Below are 23,440 nucleotides of genomic sequence, written 5' to 3'. Positions count from 1 at the left end.
GTGGATTTTGTTCTGAATGGAAGAGTACCTCAGTGGGGAAGACCAGATCTGCTCTAATAACTCCTGTCTTAGGGTGGATGACTGAGCTGGAGGAAGACAGTGGAGGCAGAAAGGCTGGTCAGGGAGGCCGTTACAATCGACTGGTTGGAGGCAACAAAGACCAGGAGGGTAGGTGAGAAGGGAAAGACCTCTAGAACTTCTCAGAAGCTTCAGGGGAAGTCTTCATCTCCACCGGGCTCCCTTTCATGTCTAACCAGGACAGAGGGGACCAAAGAGTCAGTTGCCACTTTCTACTATCCCCAACCACTTTTATGCTGGGATGGGCAGACAACCCGAGTTAAAAAGCTAGCAGCAAATGTGTCAGCCTTCAATGCGGGAGACCCGGGTTCAATCTCTGGGTTGGGAAGATCCCCTGGAGAAGGAAATGGCAATCCACTCCAGTATTCTTGCCTGGAGAATTCCATGGACAGAGGAGCCTGGTGGGCTACAGTTTGTGGGGTCACAAAGAGTTGGACACAACTGGGTGACTAACACACACAAATGTGACTTCAGAGCACCCCAGTTCCCTGGAAGTTGATCAGAAGCAGGGGTGCATGTGTATGTGTGTATATTGAGTATACTAGAGAAAAAGAGGGTACGGAAAATTTATTAACTATAACTTCCTATCTTGTTGTAGATACTTTTTCTGCCTTTCTGGTGACAACTTCTCCTTCTGGTAACTGTACCCCAACACAGTTTTGAAGATTCACAGCATTGGTGGATCTGTCAATCAAGACCTCTCTTGGCCAAATGGCGGATGTGATCCAAATGGAGGCGGTTCGGGGTGATGACATCTGGAGGTCACTCTCTCGGATGGTGGCTGGAAGAGTGTCTGGTAATTACTGCTGCCTACATTCCTGGCCAGTTGTAGCCTGGAGTCTTCAGAGCACACTTTGCTTTGGGGAACTACCTTCTTATTTTTTCCAATTCTGCTTGTTCCAGAGGTTAGCAGAGTCAGCTTCTGTTGTGTGCCATTGAAGAAATCCAATAAATACATATTTGTGGGTGGTATTCTTAATAAAAGGGCAAGTAAGCTAGAAAAGGATACGGGAAGAAGTTGCCACGTATTGTGCATTCCTTAGAATCCTCACTGTTATACTAGGTTCATACTTTGTGTTCACATGTGTGTGGTTTATATGCATAAATTACATATGGTGAAAATAATATCCCCCTTCCCAGATATAATTTATGGTTGAATACATTTTATTTGGGTCACTTTCAATAGCCTGTACCTCTCCTCTGTAATGCTATATCCCTTCAACCCATAGTATATTTAAATACAGTGATTACGTGGTTCTTTACCCTTCTGTATTCTCAATTTCAACCCTGTGAAAGAGAGCGGGGTGTCTGATTTAGATCCTCAGAGAGCAGTGCTCTGTGGATGCAGAACAAACATAATGGGGATCAGAACTCTGGCTCAGGGTTCGGGCTGTGATATTTTAGAACTGACCTTAATTTCTGCCCTGAGTTCGGCCAGCTGCATCTCTGCCATCTGACTGGCTAGATCAGTAAGTCTTTTTAGTTCTTCTGCTTTCTTTTGACGAGCAGTCAGGATTTCCACTGCCAAATAAGAAGGAATAATACATTAACGCCAAGGATTTAGACATATTAAATGACCTAATTTCTTGGATCAGTTTTCCGTCTGCAGACTGATCACTTTGTGGGGCTATGACTGTTTTCTGAATTGGTCACTGAGGTGGGCTGTCCCTGGGTGCTCAGCACCAACCACTCATTTCCATATGTCTTCATCCACCACGCGTCAAACCAAACATGGTCCTTTCTGATTCACTGTACACCCACAGTCTTCTTCATTTTCCCCACTGGCATCTGATCTCACTTACTTAATTTGGACTTTCAGATTTGTGCATTACTCAGAACAACAATCTCCAAGAAAAGAAACATACAAATCCTATCTGAATGATACTGCAGAGACGGGAGTCCACTAAGCAAAAGCCATTCTTCTGCGTGTGCTGTACTATTAAATTTGAACACTGGCCTCTCTGAACTTAACACATATTCATGTAGGGCAACTAGCTGTGTTATTGAAATATGACATAAAAGTTTTCTTTTAGTAGCTTTCTGTGAGCTAGAAAATGCCTCTGCTTTTGCTACTCTGCAGATTTGTTTCCATTTTGCAACCAAAGAGAAGTTGCAGACCAGAGTGTCTTGTTTTTGTTACGTGTCCACAATGGAAAAATTTCCAGAGTGAGTCAAAGCCTGCTTGAACTGAATTCATGTGCACTCTTTAGCATCTGCACATACAGAGAAGACAAAAAGGAGTTTTCACCATCACATTTCACACATTTGCCAGTTGAACTAAAGGTTCAAGTAGATGTACGAGCCCACAGGTTAATTCGTATGTTTGTGTATGTTCTCCAAAAGATCATGGAGCTCAAAGCAATCAAAGCAATGAACACAAATATGCTGGGTGAGATTTAAATAAGAAGTTTGATTTTATAATACATAGACTTGCAGTTCTCTCATTCCAGTTACATATGAATTGCCTTCATTTCTTTTGCACAAAGATTTTGAGTTATAATGAAAGAAAAGTCCATCTAACTAATAGGATATGCACACGGAATTCACATTCCTGTCTCAGCTGAACAAAGGTCAACTGCTTTATTAGACCAGATTCACAGAGCACATGCCCAGCAAACAATGTGATTTCCCATTGTAAGAGTTCTTAATTTATAAATGTCCAAAATAGTCACTTCAAAAACCCCCAAAGATGTTCAGAATCAATCAAGAGTTAATATTTCCTGCAAACCATAAACCATTCTTCAGACAGGCTGAGAAACATCGTTTTTTATGCTGATACCAATGTCAAGATGTCAGTAAAATAACTGATCTGTAACTCATAAAGCCTAATCATCTGCCAGACTACTCTATTCATGCTTTGATTATTTACTGGGATGCCCCCTGCCTCCCATTTACAATACCATGTATCTGGGCAGAGGCTAAGCTGTGCCTGGTAGCATTTTAGGATACAGAGGAGCTGGAGAAAGCTTGTCCTGATGATGGGAGGCAAAGGAATTTTCATTGTATTACTGAATGACGTCCCAGGTTACCCAGTCACACTGGAAGTCACAAAAAGGTAGCCTACTATCACTTTTGGTGACAGGGTACATATATTTTGTTTGGGCCACACATTGTTGTTGTTCAGTCGCTCAGTTGTATCCGATTCTTTGAGACCCCCATGAACTGCAGCAAGCCAGGCTTTCCTGTCCTTCACTGTCTCCCAGAGTTTGCTCAAACTCATGTCCACTGAATCCGTGATACCATCCAGCCATCTCATCCCCTCTTATCCCCTTCTCCGCCTGTCCTCAATCTTTCCCAGCCTCAGGGTGTTTTCCAATGAGTCCGCTCTTTGCATCAGGTCCACACGTTACTTTTACAAATAAATTGCCCATATTTGAAAATTAAGATATTCCATTCAAAAGCTGGATTTCTGCCTGTTATTTCTGGCCACAGTTGGCCAAGCATTCCCATATCAAAACCACTAGAGCTGAGGAGTCGCTGCCATTTTTACATGGAGCATGACATCCAGTGTGCCCTGGTCCACTGCTCCTCTGCCCTCACTCACCGTTTGACTCACTAATGGTACCTTCCTGGCCCCTGTGGGCATTTCCAATTCTGGCAGAAACTGCGCATTTAGTTCTTTGTATTTATGATAACTAGGACTTAGTACACAGTGGGTGCCCAATATGTTTGCTGAATGAAAGATTCCCATGAATGGATCAGTGCATTACTTAATAGGAATATGCAAAGAAAGGCAGAAGTTCCTTTTCTACAGGGCCACTTAAGAATATCTAGGACTCATATCTTTGATTGGGCTTCCCAGGTAGTGCTAGTGGTAAAGATGTCCAATGCAGGAGACATAAGAGATGCAGGTTCAATTCCTGGGTGGGTAAATTCCCTGCAGGGGGTAATGGCAACCCACTCCAGTATTCCTGCCTGGACAATCCCATGGACAAAGAAGCCTGGCAGGCTACAGTCCATGGGTTACAAAGAGTTGGACACAGGTGAAGTGACTTAGCATACACTCATGCATACCTTTGATTAATCAATTATTTCCCATTATAACTCAACATATGGGTGGGACTAAACCCTAGAAAATGAGAAAATGATTCTTGAGTAGGAAGATGAAATGAGGTACTTTCCTCTAGCAAGAGATAAATGAGAAAGTCTGAAGGTCCAGATTTGATGAGCAGCTAGTAAGGGGTCAGTAGACCCCGAATGACTACATGGTTAAACAGATCTGACTTTTCTTAACGGATCATTTGTCTGACTGGTGACAATTAGGGGTGATTGTTCTTTTTGATTACGTAGAATTTGGGCATTCATACCAAACAAAAGATCTGGTAGAAATAGATATAAATGGGCCCTAAAATAGGAATGCAGGTGCAAGATCACCAATAAATTCCGAGTTTACACTCATGCAAATGTGCATGGGAATGAATACTTTGCATCAGCAAGTATTGGGATGAGTTTTACATATAGTCTCATTAACATTTCAAAGATTTCCATTATGAAAAAGCCCTAAAACTTGAGATCAAAAGCCAGTATTCTCTGGGGGAGAAGTCAACATTTTCACCTCAGAAAAATCAGACAGAAACAGAAAGCAAAACCAAATCAGATCAGTTCCTAAAATTCATTGATCCTATAATTTAAAATAGAATAAGTATGCTTTGAAAGCACCATCCTTTCAGAAATTTGTAGAAGGAAACAGTTCCATATGGCTTTAGATTTTCACTGCATTCAAGACTCGATTAATATTATTTATGTAGTTTTATAAATAGTCATCTGGTATGCTGAAATCCATTTCCTCAATAGGATTTATACTTTCCTTCAAGTTTCTGGAATACATTGGAAGCTTGTTCATATTACCTGAACCATAGAAAATTTCAGGGCTTCTTGAATAATATTCCTTAGCAGAGGGTGTATTTGAAATCCTGGGAGTTAGGGGACCAGGAGCAGGGGCAGAAGTAGCTCTTGAAACACAAAGTGTCTTTGAAATCCTTTTGATTCCTTAAAAATTCTGGTGAGTTTTGCATTTTGCTTCATAATAAATCTGTGTTCCATTAATATAATGTTTTCTTCCCATTTCTAGTAAATTCGGCACTCTGGGAACATGCTTGTCTAGGCCTCCAATTCCCTGGGCAGCCAAAGTTTGAGATCATAGCACTACAGCATCTTCAGTTTCGTCATCTGTAATATATAATAACTGTATACCCCTCACAGGATTATTATGGAACTAAATGAAATAGCCTATGTGAACTGTTTTGACTCATATACTAAAAAACCCTAAATAAAAATACTATTAATAAAGTGAGATATATTTATCTACTCTCTTATTGCAGTTGCATTAATGCTCACTAATACTGGATCCCACAGCCCATGGATACTGAATGAACTATAATGATTCACTTAACACAATTAAGTACTCACAGTCTTCCCAGCTTTGTGTTAGGTGTCATGAGGAATAGAGAAGCTTACGTTATAATTAGGGAAATGTGGCTTATATCATGTGCAGGAAATGGAAAATGTGGAAAATATCTTCAGACCATAGATAAGGAGGCTCAAAATGGTGGTTGTAAAGACAATTTGGGGCTTCCCATGTGGTGCAGTGGTAAAGAACCTGCTTGCCGATGCGAGAGATGCGAGAGATGCGGGTTCGATCCCTGGGTCAGGAAGATCCTCTGGGAGAAGGCATGACAACCCGCTCCAGAATTCTTGCCTAGAGAATCTCATTGACAGAGCGGCCTGGTAGGCTATGGTCGACAGGGTCGCAAAGAGTTGGACACGACTGAAGTGACTTAGCACGCACAAAGACAGTTCAGTACTTTATAGAGAGATTTAATGATTTCTTCTCTCCGTAAAGAAGACTCACGGTTAACAACGTGTGTCACCTGAGAGAGGCTGCATAACTTACCCTCTGACCCCTGTTTTCTCAGGGGGTTGAACTAACTTCTTTACTAAGATGAGCTTTCTCTTTTGGACACACTGCATCAGCCACTGTGCTAAGGGTCCGACATGTGTCTTCTCCTTCTATCTTTACAGTAACTATTTGAGATAGACACAATTGTCATGCCCCCCTTTCCTTTTATTTTTAATTTTAATAACTTTCTATTTAACCCAGTATATCACAATATATCATTCTTTCAACAGGTCAGCCATACAGAAATTATGAATGTGATATTTAGTTTTTTTAAAAAAGATATTCAGTCTTTGAAAGCTAGTGTGCATTTTACACTCATAGCACATTTCAATTTAGCCTAGCCACATTTTAAGTGCTTGGTAGCTGCGTGTGTTATGTTCCCTTTTCTGATAAGGAATCCGGCTTTGAGAACATCACACAATAGTTCAAGGTCACACAGCCAGTAAATGGGTGGAACTTGGATGTGATTTCAGTTCTGTTCACCTCCAAGGTAAGTGAGCTGGCTTCTCCAGGGCGTTGGCCAGTTCTACACCAGGACAGATTCTTGAAATTAGGGGTATCCTGTGAACCCATCTCGCTGGTTCAGCTAGCCTGAAAGTTCTGAGTCTGCAGTTCCAGACGTATCTGTCTGCGGTGCGTCCCACTCTCCACCAGTGCTTAGCACACACAGAGCACACAGTAAATGTTCACTGACTGAATCAGTTTTAAAAATAGGGATGCTCTCCAGAGATGCCCCAAATCCCACAGGGCTTGGGATCGAATATTATTGTCCCAAGGAGGAAGAATGAACACTTGAAATCTGAAGCCTTCTGCTAACCTCTGAGAAAGTGATGTGCTAGTAACTTTCTATTTTGGTGCTAGAGAAACATTTGTGTTTGCGTTGGAAGTTAGCATTTTTGTCATTAGAAAATGGAACTGAAAATAAGCTGTACCCAAGAAATAGGGAAAATCCTGTCATGGGGTAATCTACTGCTACAGAAGAAATCAACAAATTCCATAAAAATAAAATGCTTTCACAATAAAAGGGATTGTGAAAATATCTAAATATTCCAAAGCTTAACCCTGGATCATATTTAGTTTTATTTCATAAAACCTGCTGTATTTTAGATTCTAAAATGTTGTTTAAAATTATTTAGAAAAGTCATCTAACAAAAATAATGATAGCTATTTTTCATAAAATGACTACTGAATTATGGCCAAGGGCCAGGCAAGAAAAATATTAAAAGAATGAAGAATTTAGTCTGATCCTCCACTGATAAAAAAAAAAAAAAGCACTGAAGTCAAAAGTACAGGAATTTAGCTGAAAGCTGGTTGGGGATGCAGATTGCCATTTATCCAATTTATGAGATAAGATTTGGGTAAGGATGAAGAATTTAAAATGCCTAGGAGATAAAAATTGTAAAACTAAATCCCAGCTGAAAAATATGGTCTTAGGTTTCCCATTAACAAAGCAGATGAATTTAAAAATAAAAGAGGGATCAACATGTCCACTTGTGTTGAATTTGACTGAGCAGTCTTGTCTCCGCTGAAATTTCCAACTCATGAATCTCAGCCTATCTGAGATGGCAAATCCACCCTACTGGCTGTTGAGCAACTTTACAACAGTGGAAAGGTTTAGAAATAGGTGTAAAAATAGTAAAATAAATCAAACCCAGAGTACTAATATTTTGAGTTAAATTTAGAAAAAATTTTGTAATGATCAAGACTGCCTATGTGTGTTCATTATTTTATATATAGAATATTCTGTATCTTAAAGCAGTCTCACTTGTGGTTTCAATTTAAAACATTTCTTTTGGAGTGTTAAGCTGGTAGGTGTCAGTGAATTCGACTGAGTTTGTAAACAGAATTGGAGTGTTTTAAGAGAATTTCATTTAGTACATCTCTGAAAGCGAGTATTAGTTGCTCAGTGGTGTCCCACTCTTTGCAACCCCATGGACTGCAGCCCACCAGGCTTCTCTGTCTATGGAATTCTCCAGGCAAGAATACTGGAGTGGGTCGCCATTCCCTTCTCCAGGGGGTCTTCTCGACCCAGGAATTGAACCCAGGTCTTCCGCATTACAGACAGATTCTTTACCATTTGAGTCACCAGGCAATTATTAATCTTGTAAGTGTTGGTTAAGAGCTTGGAATACTTTGCTGGTTAGGTTTGTGAGTTTGCCTTCTCAGGTGTCTGAAGTGCTTGAAAAAATAAGCTATGTTAAATTTACAAATGTAATTCAAAATATTATATTTTAAAAATTTAATATTCAATATCATTTTAAACCCAGTCAATTGTAAGTAGTCCTATTTAGGCACAAAAGTCTCCTGGACTTTAAATAAATCCAAGTGACACCTATTTTTTGCTGCATGCATTGCCCTCTGCTCAGTGGGTGCTTCTGTTCCATCCTTTTGGCCCCACTCAGAATCTGACTTAGATGGTGAAGAATCCGCCTGCAGTGAAGGAGACCTGGGTTCAATCCCTGGGCCAGGAAGAACCCCTGGAGATGGGAAAGGCTACTCACTCCAGTATTCTTGCCTGGAGAATTCCATGGACAGAGGAGCCTGGTGGGCTACAGTCCATGGGGTCACAAAGAGTCAGACATGACCGAGCGACTAACACTTTCACTTTTATTCAGAATCTGTATCACTGTCATCTGACCTATTGATTACTTCTGATTGGGAGGCTCCTAATCGAACAACCATGTGTCTACTTACTGGCTTCTTCTTTAACTTTATCCATTTCTGCCATTAACGAAACTTCTTTGTCAATGATGCTGGGGGAAAAAAAAACAAAAGCAAAGAATGCTTAATCAAAGATAAACTTTTAATAGGCACAGGAAATAAAAGAAAAATTATTTTCATTAAACAAAATGCAAGATTACCATAAATATTTCTATGTTACAATGCCAGCAGTAGGCTCTGCCTTTCCAAAAATGAGGCAACATGGAAGGGATGCTCCCAGTGTTACACAGTGACATCTGCTGATTAAATCATTGTCAGCAAATCTAAAAACACAAGCCTTTTCAGACTTTCAGAATTGCACTGCTTTGAATTTCAATTTGGGAGTATTTTTGCCCTATGAATTTTCAAAGTTTCAAAACAATATAATAAGTATCTAAAAAGCTGGCACTCAGGTTATCAAGGCCAGTAATTCTCAAATGTCTCTATGGTTCGCTCTCCCAGAATCGGTCTGGAAGGGAGAGAGAGGGCCCAGTTCTGATGCATGGGTCCTAAGAAACATAGGTCTGGGTCAATCCATCCACATGTTCTGTATTGAATCCACACTTTCTTGTTCACCCAAATAATCATTTCAAGGTCAAATTAACCTTTTCCATTATATTTAATATATTTATTGGTTAGTCCTTTGAAAAGGTATGATCTGGAAAAGTAATAATTATCTGTCCAAAAGTTCCTCTCTCATCCTAACTCCTTGCTCCCCTTCCAGAATCAACACACCACAAATCACTTATATATTCTCACAGATTTTTATGTGTATGTAAGTAGAGATGCCAGACTTTTAAAGTTTTCATCTCAACCATAAATATTTCAATATAGATAGTTCAAAGATAAAAACTTTGGGGGGATGTAATCACAGTATTACTACAATACCAAAAAACATTAACAGTAATTTAATGTTATCAGATATATATTCAGTATTCAAAATTTCCTAATTACTCCATACATTTTTCTTTTTAACTGTTTGAACCAGGATCTAAACGAGGCCTGTTCATGACAATTGGTTGACTGTCTCCTATATCCATTTTAATCTATACATTTCCTCCCATTTCTCTTTATTTTTTTTCCTTTGAAATTCATTTGTTAAAAAAACCAGGCTATGTGTCCTGCAGAGTTATTCAAGGTCTTAATTTTGCAGACTACACGTCCATGGTATTATTTAACCCAATCTTTTCTATTTTCTATAAATTTGCTATGATATAGAAATTTGATTAAATTCAGATTTGTTTCTTATTTCAGGAGAAATTACTCTATGTTATATACTTCTATCAGCAGACACATAACAGGACACACTTATAAATATTCCTACTGAAAAAAAATAAAACCTGAATGTGCTCAGACTTCTACATTTCAAAATAAATGTAAAGGAAATACAATGAACATCTCTAATGATTATTATATTAGTAGCTGTTGGTGGTCATTGCCTAGATCAACAGGATTTGAAAAATGAGAATATTTGAATTCTCTCAATCTTTCATTTATTTACTGAAAACTTCCCTAAAAAGAAACTTTTCTTTACCAACTATTTGGTTATCATGAAGTACAGTTTGCATAGATGAGTCAGGATAAATGTTCGGTTCTCTCCTTTTATTTATCAGTTTTCCAAACAATAGTTGGTTCCTGCAAAAGTAATCAATTAGATGATTTTTTTGTGGTTTGTATAGTTTAATTATGAAGCCATATTTAATGTGCTTAAATACACTTCAGTTATTATCCTTATTACTTTATTATACTCAGATTGTTCCAACAGATGTACTTTTTGTTCTCCATCAGAAGTACTTTTAAAATTTAAAGTGTGTTGAAAGTCTATTTCCCCTTAAGAGAAAATATTGTGTATTTGTCAAGGTAGGAAGTGGTTCCTGGGATGTAACTATGTCTAAGAGTTTAGGGCTCCTCAACCAATGGTATAACCTAAGCACTTGCAGAGTAAGGACTGTTTGCTGAAGAGCTTAGCTCTTTCCAACCAGGAAATCCTAATGGAAAGAGCTGACGTGAACAAGGAATGGCAAATTCTCCAGAACTGGGCTTGAAGCCTAAACCATCAAGCGCAGACACGTGGCTTAAGGTCACTGGCTATGACCATTTTGGTGTAATTAGCATATTAGGAGGACTGTGCCTAATTTACTGACATTAAGTACATATGATGTCAGTGTGTTCTAAATATAGAAAATACATGATGCAGAAAGATGGATGGTGAGAAGAGTCTTTATCTCATCTCTGTCCCAGTTTACTCAGTCCCTGTGCCTGGGGGTATCTATTTGCTACCAGTTTCTTGCGTTTTTTCTGGAGATCATACATCAGCGTATGTTCATGAATTGTATGAAATGCTGGGTTAAGTCAATAGGCTTGTACTCCTGCAATTATCAGGTATTTAGCTATCCTGTAAAGTTCACAAATGCAGCTACATAGAGGCCAAGTGAATGGAGCAGGCAATTCTATGCTAGTTTAGGAAAACAAGGGTAATGGATAAGCTGGTAGGGAGCTTAGGTGAGAACCTAGAGATCTGGGGTCAGGAGCCCAAATGACGACAACACGCTAAGCTATTCTGCTTGAGAAAATGCTTTAAATTTTTATAGTCAATCCTGAAGGAAATCAACCTTGAATATTCACTGCAAGGACTGATGCTGAAGCTGAAGCTCCAATACTTTGGCCACCTGGTGTGAAGAGCCAACTCATTGGAAAAGACCCTGATGCTGGTAAAGATTGAGGGCAGGAGGAGAAGGGGACGAAAGAGTATTAGATGGTTGGAGAGCACCACTGACTCCATGAGCATGAGTGTGAGCAAACACTGGGAGGTAGAGAAAGACAGGTGAGCCTGGTGTGCTGCGGTCCACGGGGTCGCAGAGTCAGACATAGCTTAACAACAGAAAGGGAGATGAAAAGAGAGAGTCAGCCAGGACGGTGTAAAGGTGAAGAGGCTGGGAGAAATGACTGGTAGTGAGGTAAGCAAAGGAGCTTCCAGAAGCAGGAGGACCACATGTGCAACTGCGAGGTGTCCACTGTGTGGTGTGTGAGGTAAGCCTTGCTTGGAGCATCCAGACCTTCACCACACTTGGTGTGAATGGTCTGAGTGTGTGTGGATACACACGCACACACGCCCCCCACAGACCCTTGCACACACAGACTGAGGAAGCGGCTGAGTTTCATGTCTGCATCAGTGCAGGGCTGAGGAGATGCGAAGAGGTCACAGCCTGCTGGCAGGGTGCAGGTGAGAATGCAACTAACACAAATCTCAGGGCTCTTGACTTTCTGCACACATGGAACTGGAGACCAGGGGGCTGGAACTCTGCTGACTTATGGCTGCAGGTCATGTGAGACTTGCTCTATTCTCTTCACCGGGAAGCCGGGTTGCCCAGTGGGGGTGGCTATACAGGATATGCCACAAAGAGCATGAGGAAACTCTAGTCTGTAGAGAGACTGACACACCATTCAGCCACTGGCCAAATATTAGCTGAGGGTGGGGCTGGGGATACAGCTGTGGATTAAAAAACCCAGATTCCTGTCATCCTTGTGGAGCCTACATTCTTTTGTGGGAGCTGAGAGGAAGAAGGCGAGAGGATCTGTTGAGCTTATGGGGGAAACAGTGAAATACAGATGGAGAGAGAAGAAAATGACAATGGTGAGAAGAGGAACTTAGGATTCCCCACCCTCCATCAACCAGAAGGCTAAGATTAGAGCCTCCAGGTTCTGAGCTAATGCAAGGTGCACGTGATACCAGATGGGGTGTCTTTAGATTTCAAAGGATAGGATGGGGCAGGCTGCAGTCAGAATGCCACGACAGCCTCCACAGTCCCCACGGCCTCAGTCCCCAGACAGGACCACAGACCCTGCGGGCTGTCCATGTGCTGGGTGAGGAAGATGGTGTAGGAAGGGGCCTTTGCTAATTTCTTTATCAGCTATAAGACCACAGTTAATTTTTGTTGATTAAACTTGTTAACATAATTATGTGCTCAGAGAGTTTACAAGATGGACATTTGGGGTATAATCTGTATCCCTAGGTCTAACATGTATTAAACAAAGCTGGACATTCACACCACGGTTAGTTCAGGCCTCCTGGGCTAGCAACAGCAGGGATGAAGGCCACACACAATAAATTGTTAATCTGTTTAATGCCCACTGGAGGATGTGAAAAGCCTGTGAAGTTGGCATCAAACTATGCCTCCACTCCTCTGGGTATTTCAACAAAAAGACTGTCCTCAAGCATCTTAGTAATTCAAGCACTGTTATGTATGATTGCTTTCAAAACTCATGCATCAAGGCGAGTCAACGGATCTCTGCTGCGTCAGGACCCTGCTCAGAATATATGAGCTGGATGCAAAGCAGGATTAAGGTGCTGGCCCCAGGCAGCGCCCCAGGACCTCTCCTGTGAGAATCAGTAAGGTGAACCTGAGAATTCCACTGTATTCTTTTGTCCTTTCAAGGCAGCAGGTTTCTGGAAGGGAAGAGTAAGGGACGAGGATGTGGGAGCTGCAAAGGAGGATGGGACAGTAGAGGCTGGCCAGTACTCTGGCAGGCTGTCAGACAGCAAGGAAACAGCATCATAGCGCACTGAGAGCCAGTTCAAAGGAAGGTCCAAGCGGAAAGGCTGTGTCTAATACCTTTATGACTGCTCTCTGAGGCTTGCAGGATCTTAGGTCCTCGACCAATGATCAAACCCGTGCCCTTAGCAGCGAGATCGCAGAGTCCTAACCACTGGACCACCAGGGAAGTCCCCGAGCCTAACACCTTCTAAATGCCCACAGTGCCTGGTGTCATGCCTAACTTTCTGAGCAATTTCATCAGTGCCATTCACAAGTCCCACGAAAATTTCTTAGAGACACGAGGACAGAGATACACACTGAAGGGCTGTCTGATGGGAAACAACTCTGTGGGCTGGGCAAGGGCAGAGGGTGCTGGGCAAAATCCAGGGGGGAGTTAGGAGACGGGGAGGGGAGGAGGGAGGAATGGCACTGGAGAGTTGACGAGCCACAGAAAAATCAGTGTCACTGTCCCATCCCTGCTGCAGAAGCAGAAAGGTCACGTGTGGGCTTTCAAGGTACCACTGTGTGTAGACAGACAGCAGCCTCCAGATGAGAGCTGTTTGTAACTTACACCCCGAGAGTGTGCCCTGTGCCCCACACATTAGGGAGAGCATCAGTGCATCACTACAGTGAGTTCATTCAAGCGTTCTAACAAACACCCTGGGAGGTATGGGCTCCTCTCTTCCCTCACCACAGGGCTCTGGCACATGCCCTTCCTGTTGCTGGAAGACCTTTCCTCCCCAACCCTGCCTTTCTTCATCTCCTTCACTTGGTGGCTTCCTTCAGGTCTCTGCTTAATCATCCATTCTTCAGAGAAACTCTGATGGAGTTTTAAAAAACTTCCATTCTTAGACTTTATGATCTTAGACTATTGTGGGCTGCTCGACAAAAATGGCTTGATAGTGATGAATGGAAGGGAAGACAGCATATTCATTTTTCTACAGCATAAGAGTAATGAAACTCCTTAATTGGTATATTGTAGTGCTTGCATATAAATCATGTTTATGCAAAAATTTATATAACTTTTGTCACTGATGGAATCTAATCATTTGAGACACAAGCTTATGAATAAAAAGTACAATGATATTCACAAAACCTCACAGGGTTTGGCTCAGAATCAAAACATGTAGAGAATGATTCTGTTTGCAAATTGGGAGGGTAATAAATTATTGAAATTTGTACTTTCCCCATGCTAATCATCTGCGATTCTAGATTTGGGGTATATTTGCTTTTCAAAGGTGACACTTGGAAGAAACACGGAAGTCTTTAATCAGCTTTCTGCTGACCACTGGAAAGTTTTCTAAATGGCTGGATAAAATCCTCAGGAGGGCACCAGACTGAAGACAGACACTATCAAACATGTTCTACATAAACTGAGCTCACAAAACACCCATGCTGACCTCACATATCCAGACGTGCTCTTTATCCTTCCAAAAACACATCTTCTCGTTTTATCTAAACTGCCTAGATAGTAAAATTTTATCCCGTTGCCGTAAAAAAGCTTTTATTATTAAAGCAATAAGGTGTAAGGAGAGGAAGATTACCATGGCCGAGGCTTTAGGGTTTATTATATAGTTAATCACAGAGATAAAGTGTCATTTTATAAAAATGTTTCCACTGTCTTGATTCCTTTCTATAGAGGACTAATCATAACAATAATAAAAAGAATCAGAAAGGCACTTCCTCAGGAAGAGATTTATCATGTTCTTCTCTGTGAAAGACTTCTTTAAATGTGGAGGCGAAGACACAGAGAGACAAAACGGCTTCATTTGAGAGCTCGGAGGAGCCATGTAGAGTGGGGTGTGTTTCATGAATAAAGATGCCCTGATGGGGAGCAGCCACTGGACTGTCACTGGGTGAGAAGCCGGAGAGCAGAAGCTACTGGCAGATACTGAGGAAGGGAAGGTAGGATTTCCAAGGGAGCTGAACAAGATCAATCTCCCACAGCAGCCGGAGTCAGATGTTAAAGAGTTAAAACTAGGCCACACTTCATCTTCCTGTGCTGGCCTCAGGGAGGCCGCGTAGTGAGAGAAACTGCTTGTGAGCATCTGATCCCAGACAATTCTGCTTCACGACCTTCTGGTGGATGAAGTGCTTCCATGTAGAGCTTTAACTCCTGGGCTGCCAAGCAGAACCAAGCGGAAGAAAAAGAGCTTCAGGAAGAAGACACAGCCCGTGCTCGCCAGGAGGATGAGCCTCCGGACCGCCGGTCCCTTAAGAGAGAAAAACATTGTATAGACTGGACTTCCTGATGATCCCGTGGTGAAGACTCCACCTGCCAAGGCAAGGTACACGCTTCGATCCCTGGTCTAGGAAAATGCCACATGCTGCGGGGCAATTGAGCCCTCGCGCCACAACTACTGAAGCCTGCGCTTGGAGAGCCTGAGTCCGCCGTAAGAGAAGCCACCATGAGAAGCCCATGCAGCACAACTAGAGAGGAGCCCCCACTCACTCAACTAGGAGCAACTAGAGGAAAGCCCACACAGCAACAAAGACCCGATGCAGCCAAAAATAAAAAAATAATTTTTAAAAAGAAATGAGGAGATAGCTAGGGAGGAAGGATTCTACTGAATGCTAAGGGGGTAGCTATTGACAAACCTAGACAGCATATTAAAAAGCAGAGACATCACTTTGCCAACAAAAGTTGGTATAGTCAAAGCTATGGTTTTTCCAGTAGTCATGTATGGATGTGAGAATTGGGCCATAAAGAAGGCTATGCGCTGAAGAATTGATGCTTTCGAACTGTGGTGTTAGAGAAGACTCTTAAGAATCCCTTGGACTGCAAGGAGATCAAACCAGTCTATCCTAAAGGATATCAACCCTGAATATTCATTGGAAGGACTGATGCTGAAGCTCTAATACTTCGGCCACCTGATGTGAAGAGCCAACTCATTGGAAAAGACTTCAATGCTGTGAAAGATCAACGGCAGGAGGAGAACACGGCGACAGAGGATGAGATGGTTGGATGGCATCACAGACTCAATGGACATGAGTTTCAGCGAATTCTGGGAGATAGTGAAGGACAGGGAAGCCTGGTGTGCTATAGTCCATGGGGTCGCAAAGAGACACAACTTAGCAACTAAACCTGTAACAACAACAACAAAGGGGGATGTTTCACCTCTCCTTGTTGTTGCTCAGTCACTCAGTCATGTCTTTTCCTGGCCTGTATCAAATAGCTTAAAGCATGTCAATGAGAAGCCATAAAGCCAGAGCTCCTCTATAAACAATTTCCATTTCTTTCCCTAAAGAGAAAGGGTAATGTACAAATATCTCCCCTCATCTTGGGCTCTGCTCCTTACTGCGGCATCAGGAGTAAGAACTGTGACCATGGGAAGAAGGCTAGCTGAGTGCCTGGCACCCTCGTCGTGCTAGTGGCTGCTATGCGGACCCTGAGCTGGGAGCAGGTGCTGATGGGAGAGACCACCTGTACTGCCCAGGAGTTTAGGCATCTACATCCCTTGCCCTGGAAGAAAGGACTGTGCCCACCAGGTGGAGGGCAGAAAACCTCCCTTTATCCACATTGGGTGTACTATACTATTACCACGGGAACCATTTCTAGTCCACTCCCCACATATTGCCAAGAATTCTTGGGCCCAGGGCAAAACTAGCCAGGGGTTTCAGTTCACCCATTTCTCAACGATTGCTGCTGTCAACAAAGGTGTTCCTGGCCCGACAGTCACACACACAGCAAGACTACATGTGGTTCTCTATTCCTGGGGTCAGGAGAACAGGTACCTACAAATGGTGCCCATGCGCTTGCATCGCTGCCAATTCCGTGTTTCTCCTTTCTCCCTTTTGCTCCCTGAAGACTAGCAGAATATGCCACCCCAAAATATGGCACTTCGGTATATTGATTACTGTGAACACTATGGGCAGTGAAAAACAGCAAATGCAGGGACACACTTTCTCCAATCTGCTTCAAGACAGACTGTCCAAAAGGAGCTCAGTTGTCATACACCCACCTCCTTTCCCAGTTTTCATCAAACAGGGCGGCTGCTGACTCTCATCACAGGAGAGACTAGAACTGACACCACAGTCAGACTTTGTCACAAGCTGTCATACCTCCTGGGCTTCCCAGGTGGTGCTAGCTGAGTGTGCTGCAGTCCATGGGGTTGCAAAGAGACACAACTTTGTCTCTTGGTGAAGAACCTGCCTGCCAATACTGGAGAAATAAAGAGACATAGGTTCGATCCCTGGGTCGAGAAGATCCCCTGGAGGAGGGCATGACAACCCACTGCAGTATACTTGCCTGGAGAATTCCATGGACAGAGCAGCCTGGCGGGCTACAGTCCATAGGGTCACAAGGAGTTAGACATGACTGAGTGATTTAGCAGTAGCAGCAGCATGCCTTCCATTTGCTCTTCTAAGGACCAGTTCATCTTTCCTAAAAATCATGTACTCTCCCCTCAGAGATCTACATGCCTCTCCTCTTTCCCTATTAAGATGGTATTTAATCCTGGATTCCAGGCCACCGTGGGGACTTCACTTTTCCCTAAGTGTCTCCCATGTGTACGAGGTGTCCACGTTAATACACGTTTGTTTGTTTTTCTCTTGTTAATCTGTCTTTTATAACAGGACCCCAGTCAAGAACCCAGAAGGGTGGAGGGTAAATATTCTTCCTCCCCTGCATGTCCATCCTGGCCCCCTTCCTTGCCTTGGCTGCTGGTCGTTGTTCTCACCACTCACCAGTTTCCACGACACCCCTTCATCCACTTCCCATGTGATCAGGTCCTCCTGAGTTATCCCAGAAATGGCTCTCCTAACCAGCTCCACTTGCCAGTGTGCCACTACAGCTCATTATCAAGGAGGCGGCTATGCTCATTTATTTAGCTTTCTGTTGGGATTCCTGAGTCTTTTACCTTCTACTCTGTCCACGTTTGCATCTCAGTTTCACAACAACCCGTGTTCTTCTTATAATTGGAATTTTTTTTTTCTGAATGCAGCAGTGATTCGACAATTGATCTAAAGATTTCCTGAATTCCAACGTGTTGTGCAATAAACATACAAAACCCAACATGCATGTCTACAGCCTGTCAGCTGGGGTTGGGATGCAACTCTTTGAACAGCTGCCTAGAAATCGTGACTCTCAGGGAAACAAAGTAGAATGTCTCTGAGCACGAATCGGAGTTAACACGTACGGCAGGTCTACATCACTCTGGCAGCCAGTGAACACAGCAGCTGGGCTCCATTTGCCAATCAGGTTGAGGCCATTTTTTCCCTTTTTTAAAAATCAGAGGTAACATAACCCATCAATGTTAATACCTCTTAGTCTGCATATTTTATATTAGAATTAGATAATGATTTAAATTACAGTTGATGAATATTTTACCACACCATCTGAGGTGCATAGACATGTGCAGATGAAGCATAATGACTAACTCTCAACACAAAATCCTGGAGTTCCTTTCACACAATAGTTAATTGAAAAACAAACAAATATGGACAGGGATTCCTTTTTCTTCTTGGAATTTAAGAAATGGCATCAGAGTTGCAAAATCCTGCAAATTCTACAAATCCCACATCATCACATGTTCAATTAGAAAGTATCTACATTCCTTATATACTTCTATTTAGAATTTTACATCTGATTTGATTTAATAATATAATTTCTTATCTTTGCTGACTACTTCTTAGTTTTGTTTCTTTCCATGGAGATCAGCATTCAGGGAAAATAACTTATCTGTATTTCAGCTTGGCACCCCACTCCAGTACTCTTGCCTGGAAAGTCCCATGGACGGAGGAGCCTGGTAGGCTGCAGTCCATAGGGTCAGAAAGAGTCGGACACGACTGAGCGACTTCACTTTCACTTTTCACTTTCACGCATTGGAGAAGGAAATGGCAACCCACTCCAGGGTTCTTGCCTGGAGAATCCCAGGGACGGGGGAGCCTGGTGGGCGGCCGTCTATGGGGTCGCACAGAGTCAGACACGACTGAAGCGACTTAGCAGCAGCAGCATAGGTATAAAAATGATATGACTTACTACCATCTCCTTTTTTAAAAAAATAAAAGAACAACAAAACTACATCAATGAAAAAGAAAGCAAACTTCTATCTGTGTGTTGATTGTCTTACAGCACAAGGGTACCACTTAAGGAGTAACATTCTTCATTTACTTCATTTTGTGCTAAGTCACTTCAATCGTGTCTCACTGTTTGTGACCCCATCGACTGTAGCCCACTAGGCTCCTGTGTCCATGGGATTCTCCAGGCAAGAATATTGGCGTGGGTTGCCATTTCCTCCTCCAGGGGATCTTCCCAACCCGGGGATCAAACATGCGTCTCCTGTGTCTCCTGCACTGGTAGGCAGGTTCCTTACCACTAGCGCCACCTACAGCTCTACTTCATTTTACATGCTCATTGAAAACAAAAAACTGGGAAATGTAGAAAGGAAGATAAAACAAATTTCAAAATAAAATCTCTGTCTCATACCCAAAATACAGCCAACCATTCTGAATACTGTTGCATTTCCCTCCAACTTGGGGGGAAGAGGGCATCTAGGCAGAAGCCGCCATGGTGATGAATCACAGTTAACACATACTCAGGAACAGAAACTAGAAGAGATTGATAAGCCCAGAAAAAGTCACAGAAATGCTGGCCCATTTCCGACCCAAGGGAGTCAGGCCTAGCCTCCACTGCTCTGGCCTCCTGAGGGCTCCTGCATCTTTTGACTCTTGTGTGAAGAGGAGAGAATGTGTACTTCTTGGTTTGGGCCAAAAGGCTCTCACCAGCCAGCAACTCCAGGCTCATCTGTTGCCCCTCATCTTCAGGACCTGCCCCAGCCAATGCTTTCCCGAATAGGGGCATAAGGAATACAGCAAACTGCATGTACACACATTTTTTTTTTTTTAAGCTGAGCTATGTGGCATGTAGGATCTTAAATCCCCAACCAGAGACCAAACCTGTGCCCCCTGCATTGGAAGTGCAGAGTCGTAACCATGAGACCACCAGGGAAGTCCCAGTGTTTACTTTTCATTCCAAAAAGTAGACTTTCCCAATCTTCAGTATACAGATTAACCATAGTGCACATAAATTATTTATAAATAATTTTTTTGGTTTGAGAGGGATGTGCTCAAAATTCACTTTGATGGAGTAAGACCCAGGACACACACTCCTCTCAAATCATGTTGTGGTCTCTCTTATCTTCTGGTTCCTTGTGTTATTTCTTCTGCATGGAATCCTTTTTCCCTCCCAGGATGACAAATTCCTAGTCTTCCTTCAAAGACCAGCGCAAATGTCGCCTCTGTGGTCAACCCTTCCTTAACCAGGTGCTATTGATTTCTCCTCCCCCAGGCCCAGCTCCGAGGCAGTATGCCTTTGTGCAGTTTCTATATTCACCCACTAGCCCTGGGGTTCTACTGTATTGGGTGGATGAACGAAGAGAAGGGAAGGGAAGGCAGAGGGAAGGGAAGGGAAGGAAGAGAGAAGGCGTGGCAAGGAGGCCTGATGTGGTGACAACTGTGGCCATTTGGAATCAGGGGTCCCTTTGCCTTACATCTCTCTTCACCAGGGAGTAGACAGTAAAAAGCTGTGATGAAATATCCATGTCTTATAGCCGCAATCCAGTGTAGGCTCAGTAAACAGAAAGGTGGAACGGATTCACTTCCTCCCAGTGTCTTGGTAGAGAGGAAAAGACATTTACTAAATGCTTACCTGAAAGAGAAGAGAACCGGTCTAGACTGAACATCTATCATGGACCAGGCAAGACATTTTCTAGAATAATCTGCAGAGTGCATATCTTGTACATGAATCTTCATAAAACTCCAGAAAGTGACAGTAGCCCTGTTTTGCATCCGAGTAGAAGTTAGGAAACTCAACCCTATTCGGTACTAGAATATGTGGAGAGGAGATTTAAATCCTATCCTGTCTAAATCCACACCTCATGCCTCCTAATTAAGTTGTTAATAAACCCAGGAAGATGTCACTTTTGTTCCAATATGGCCTATTAAGTACCAAAGGTAACAGTCACTGGAGCAATAATGTAACATACATGTAAGGAAATCTACTGTATTAGCTTCAGGTACAGCTTTTATATGATTTGTTGCTGTGCTAGATGATAAATTGCCCCAAATGGATTATATTTTAAATTTAAAAACCACACACATACAAAGGATACACACTCTCTTGGGATTGTATAGTTACAACACTTTGCTTAATTCCTTTTCATATTTCTGTTCTATGAAAAAACAACGATTCCTATTCGGGAGCATGTTCTGAAGCTGATTTGACGGGTAGCCTTCATTTGCTGAAAAGATTCAGAAATCTTTTCAGATTTCAAGATGAAATCAGAACCAACTTCTTGTCCTCTAGCTCTTCTTCTGCGTTTATTATTCTGCAGAAAGGCTGCAGTGAAAGAAAGCTGACTTCCAACGCTAAGTGTGCCGCTGACAAGACGTATGGAGGTAATCACATGTGGAGCTCACAAAGGCTATTAATACAAGGAGGTGCTATTTATGCTGGTTTCCCAGGGACCGTATCCAAACTGAAAAGGCCAGTTCTGTACTTTTTGTATTTATCAGCCTGCTCTTTCTTCATGTCGACTGATTCACTCTGCCCTTACAGTGGCCCTGGGGAAACATCTAACGCGGAGAAAAACCTTGGGGAGGAAAGAGGAAAAGAGAAGCTTTCGCTTCCCAAGAGTGAGCTACCCCTATTTAGAATCACACATATTCAAGAACAAGGCAAGATTTGAAATGCATTGTGCCACGGGGACTTGCCATAGACACAAAGTCACAGGAACCTTGAGATCCTCCATGGTATAAGGTATTTACCCTTTTCACAGTTTCAGAAATGGATCCTGGAACTGATTTCTGTTTATTAGACTGGTGCCGAGTAAGGACAAGGAGTCATTTTGGGCAGTTTGTCAGCTAGGCCAGTGACAGAAAAGCATACATACAGCTCTCTTGAGGCATAAATATATTTATTAGCTTCTTCTACTACTGTCTCAATATCCTTTGCAGGTGTATGCTCATCTCCATAATGTGCGTTCTTTTAATATGCTGGCATAATCTCCAGTACTGAGTGTGGGGAGAAGGCATGGATTTGTCTAATTTCCACAGGATAACACAAATCACTAGCAGGTAGACACTTGGAAAAACCATCTGATGAGAAGAAAAGAGATTAGTCAGAAAGTCTTGTTTGGATAAGCTTTGATCAATGAAAAGATTGTATTCCCTTGCAGGGCAGAAGGACGTAGAGACTTTGTATTAAACTTCTTGGAAAAAACATAAAATACGTAAACTCTTTGTTTTATCTGCATCATGTGTATAGGCTAAGGAGTTGGCAAAATCTAGCAATTATTTAACATGTTGTTGATATTTTAACAGGAAACCAAAGGCCTGTTAAAAGTCCTCAAGTGACAATACTAAGTGACTACAAAGGTTCCTAACGTCAGCTCTCCCTCCTATTGGTAATCATGTGATAAACATCCTTTGTTGAAGGGCTCAGAGAAAAGCATCACTTTATTACTGACCAACACCCTGCCCCAGACACTCTCGATGCACTCAGAATGCTTCCTATTTCAGTCACACAGTTGGAGTCTCAACTCATTACCCACACTGACATCCACATCCTCCATGTGACTGAACTCAAAAGCCAGATTTGCTTGTTGTCATAGCATCTGTTCTGAGGCGCAGATCTGATTTAGGACCTGTTTCACCTAATATATATTTCTCCTGTACTTACCTATCAAAGTAGACAGAGTGCCTTAATTTCAATATTCTCCTAATTAAAAAAGGGTAATTCTCTAAGAGAGGGTCCACAAATACTTGCCCAACCACTACAGCACGGTAAGACTGCAAAGAGACCTTCTGTTGTCATTCAGTTTAAATAGCACAAGGGCAGGCCCACCTGAGGATGTCACTGGCACCAGAGTAGTTAGATATAAAACATGTGTAGCCAGAAACACCAAACAATATTGCTGCCTGGCTAAAGCCAGAGGAAAATAATACTTCCCCAGACAGACACTTAATGGAACAATTCCCTACTGTATATATCTTTACATGCCTCAGATCTTCATCTGAATCTGGGTCCCCACTGCGTTATTTGGTTTTATTACAAAATGAGAAAAAAAACAAAAAAAGAATCAGCAGAGACAGCATGGTGAATGAAAGTGATGGTCTATCTCCAGCTACAACTTTCAGTTCTTAATTTTTCCATTTTCTCCTAAGGACTGACTTGAATTCTATAATGAAAAATAGGCAAAGAAGCAAAGTCCTCAATTTTCTACACTTC

At 42.2% G+C, this 23,440-nt stretch overlaps 1 protein-coding gene across 13 annotated transcripts in view; it reads right to left on the bottom strand.

Moving 5' to 3' along the window:
• The window catches only part of SPATS2L (spermatogenesis associated serine rich 2 like), a 184,327-nt gene that overhangs the window by 7,854 nt on the left and 153,033 nt on the right, over positions 1-23,440 (bottom strand). For all 13 annotated transcript variants that reach the window (XM_069577950.1, XM_069577956.1, XM_069577951.1 and 10 more), the window contains 2 exons: positions 8,672-8,730; positions 1,490-1,599 (listed from right to left, as the gene is read on the bottom strand). In XM_069577950.1, coding sequence (XP_069434051.1) covers positions 1,490-1,599; positions 8,672-8,730 — 169 coding nt within the window. The remainder of the gene's footprint in view (positions 1-1,489; positions 1,600-8,671; positions 8,731-23,440) is intronic.

The sequence above is a fragment of the Ovis canadensis genome, chromosome 2, assembly GCF_042477335.2.
Source record: "Ovis canadensis isolate MfBH-ARS-UI-01 breed Bighorn chromosome 2, ARS-UI_OviCan_v2, whole genome shotgun sequence".
Classification (NCBI taxonomy): domain Eukaryota; kingdom Metazoa; phylum Chordata; class Mammalia; order Artiodactyla; family Bovidae; genus Ovis; species Ovis canadensis.
The sequence above is the reverse complement of the archived record's forward strand: the minus strand, read 5'-3'. Positions and strand labels throughout refer to the sequence as shown.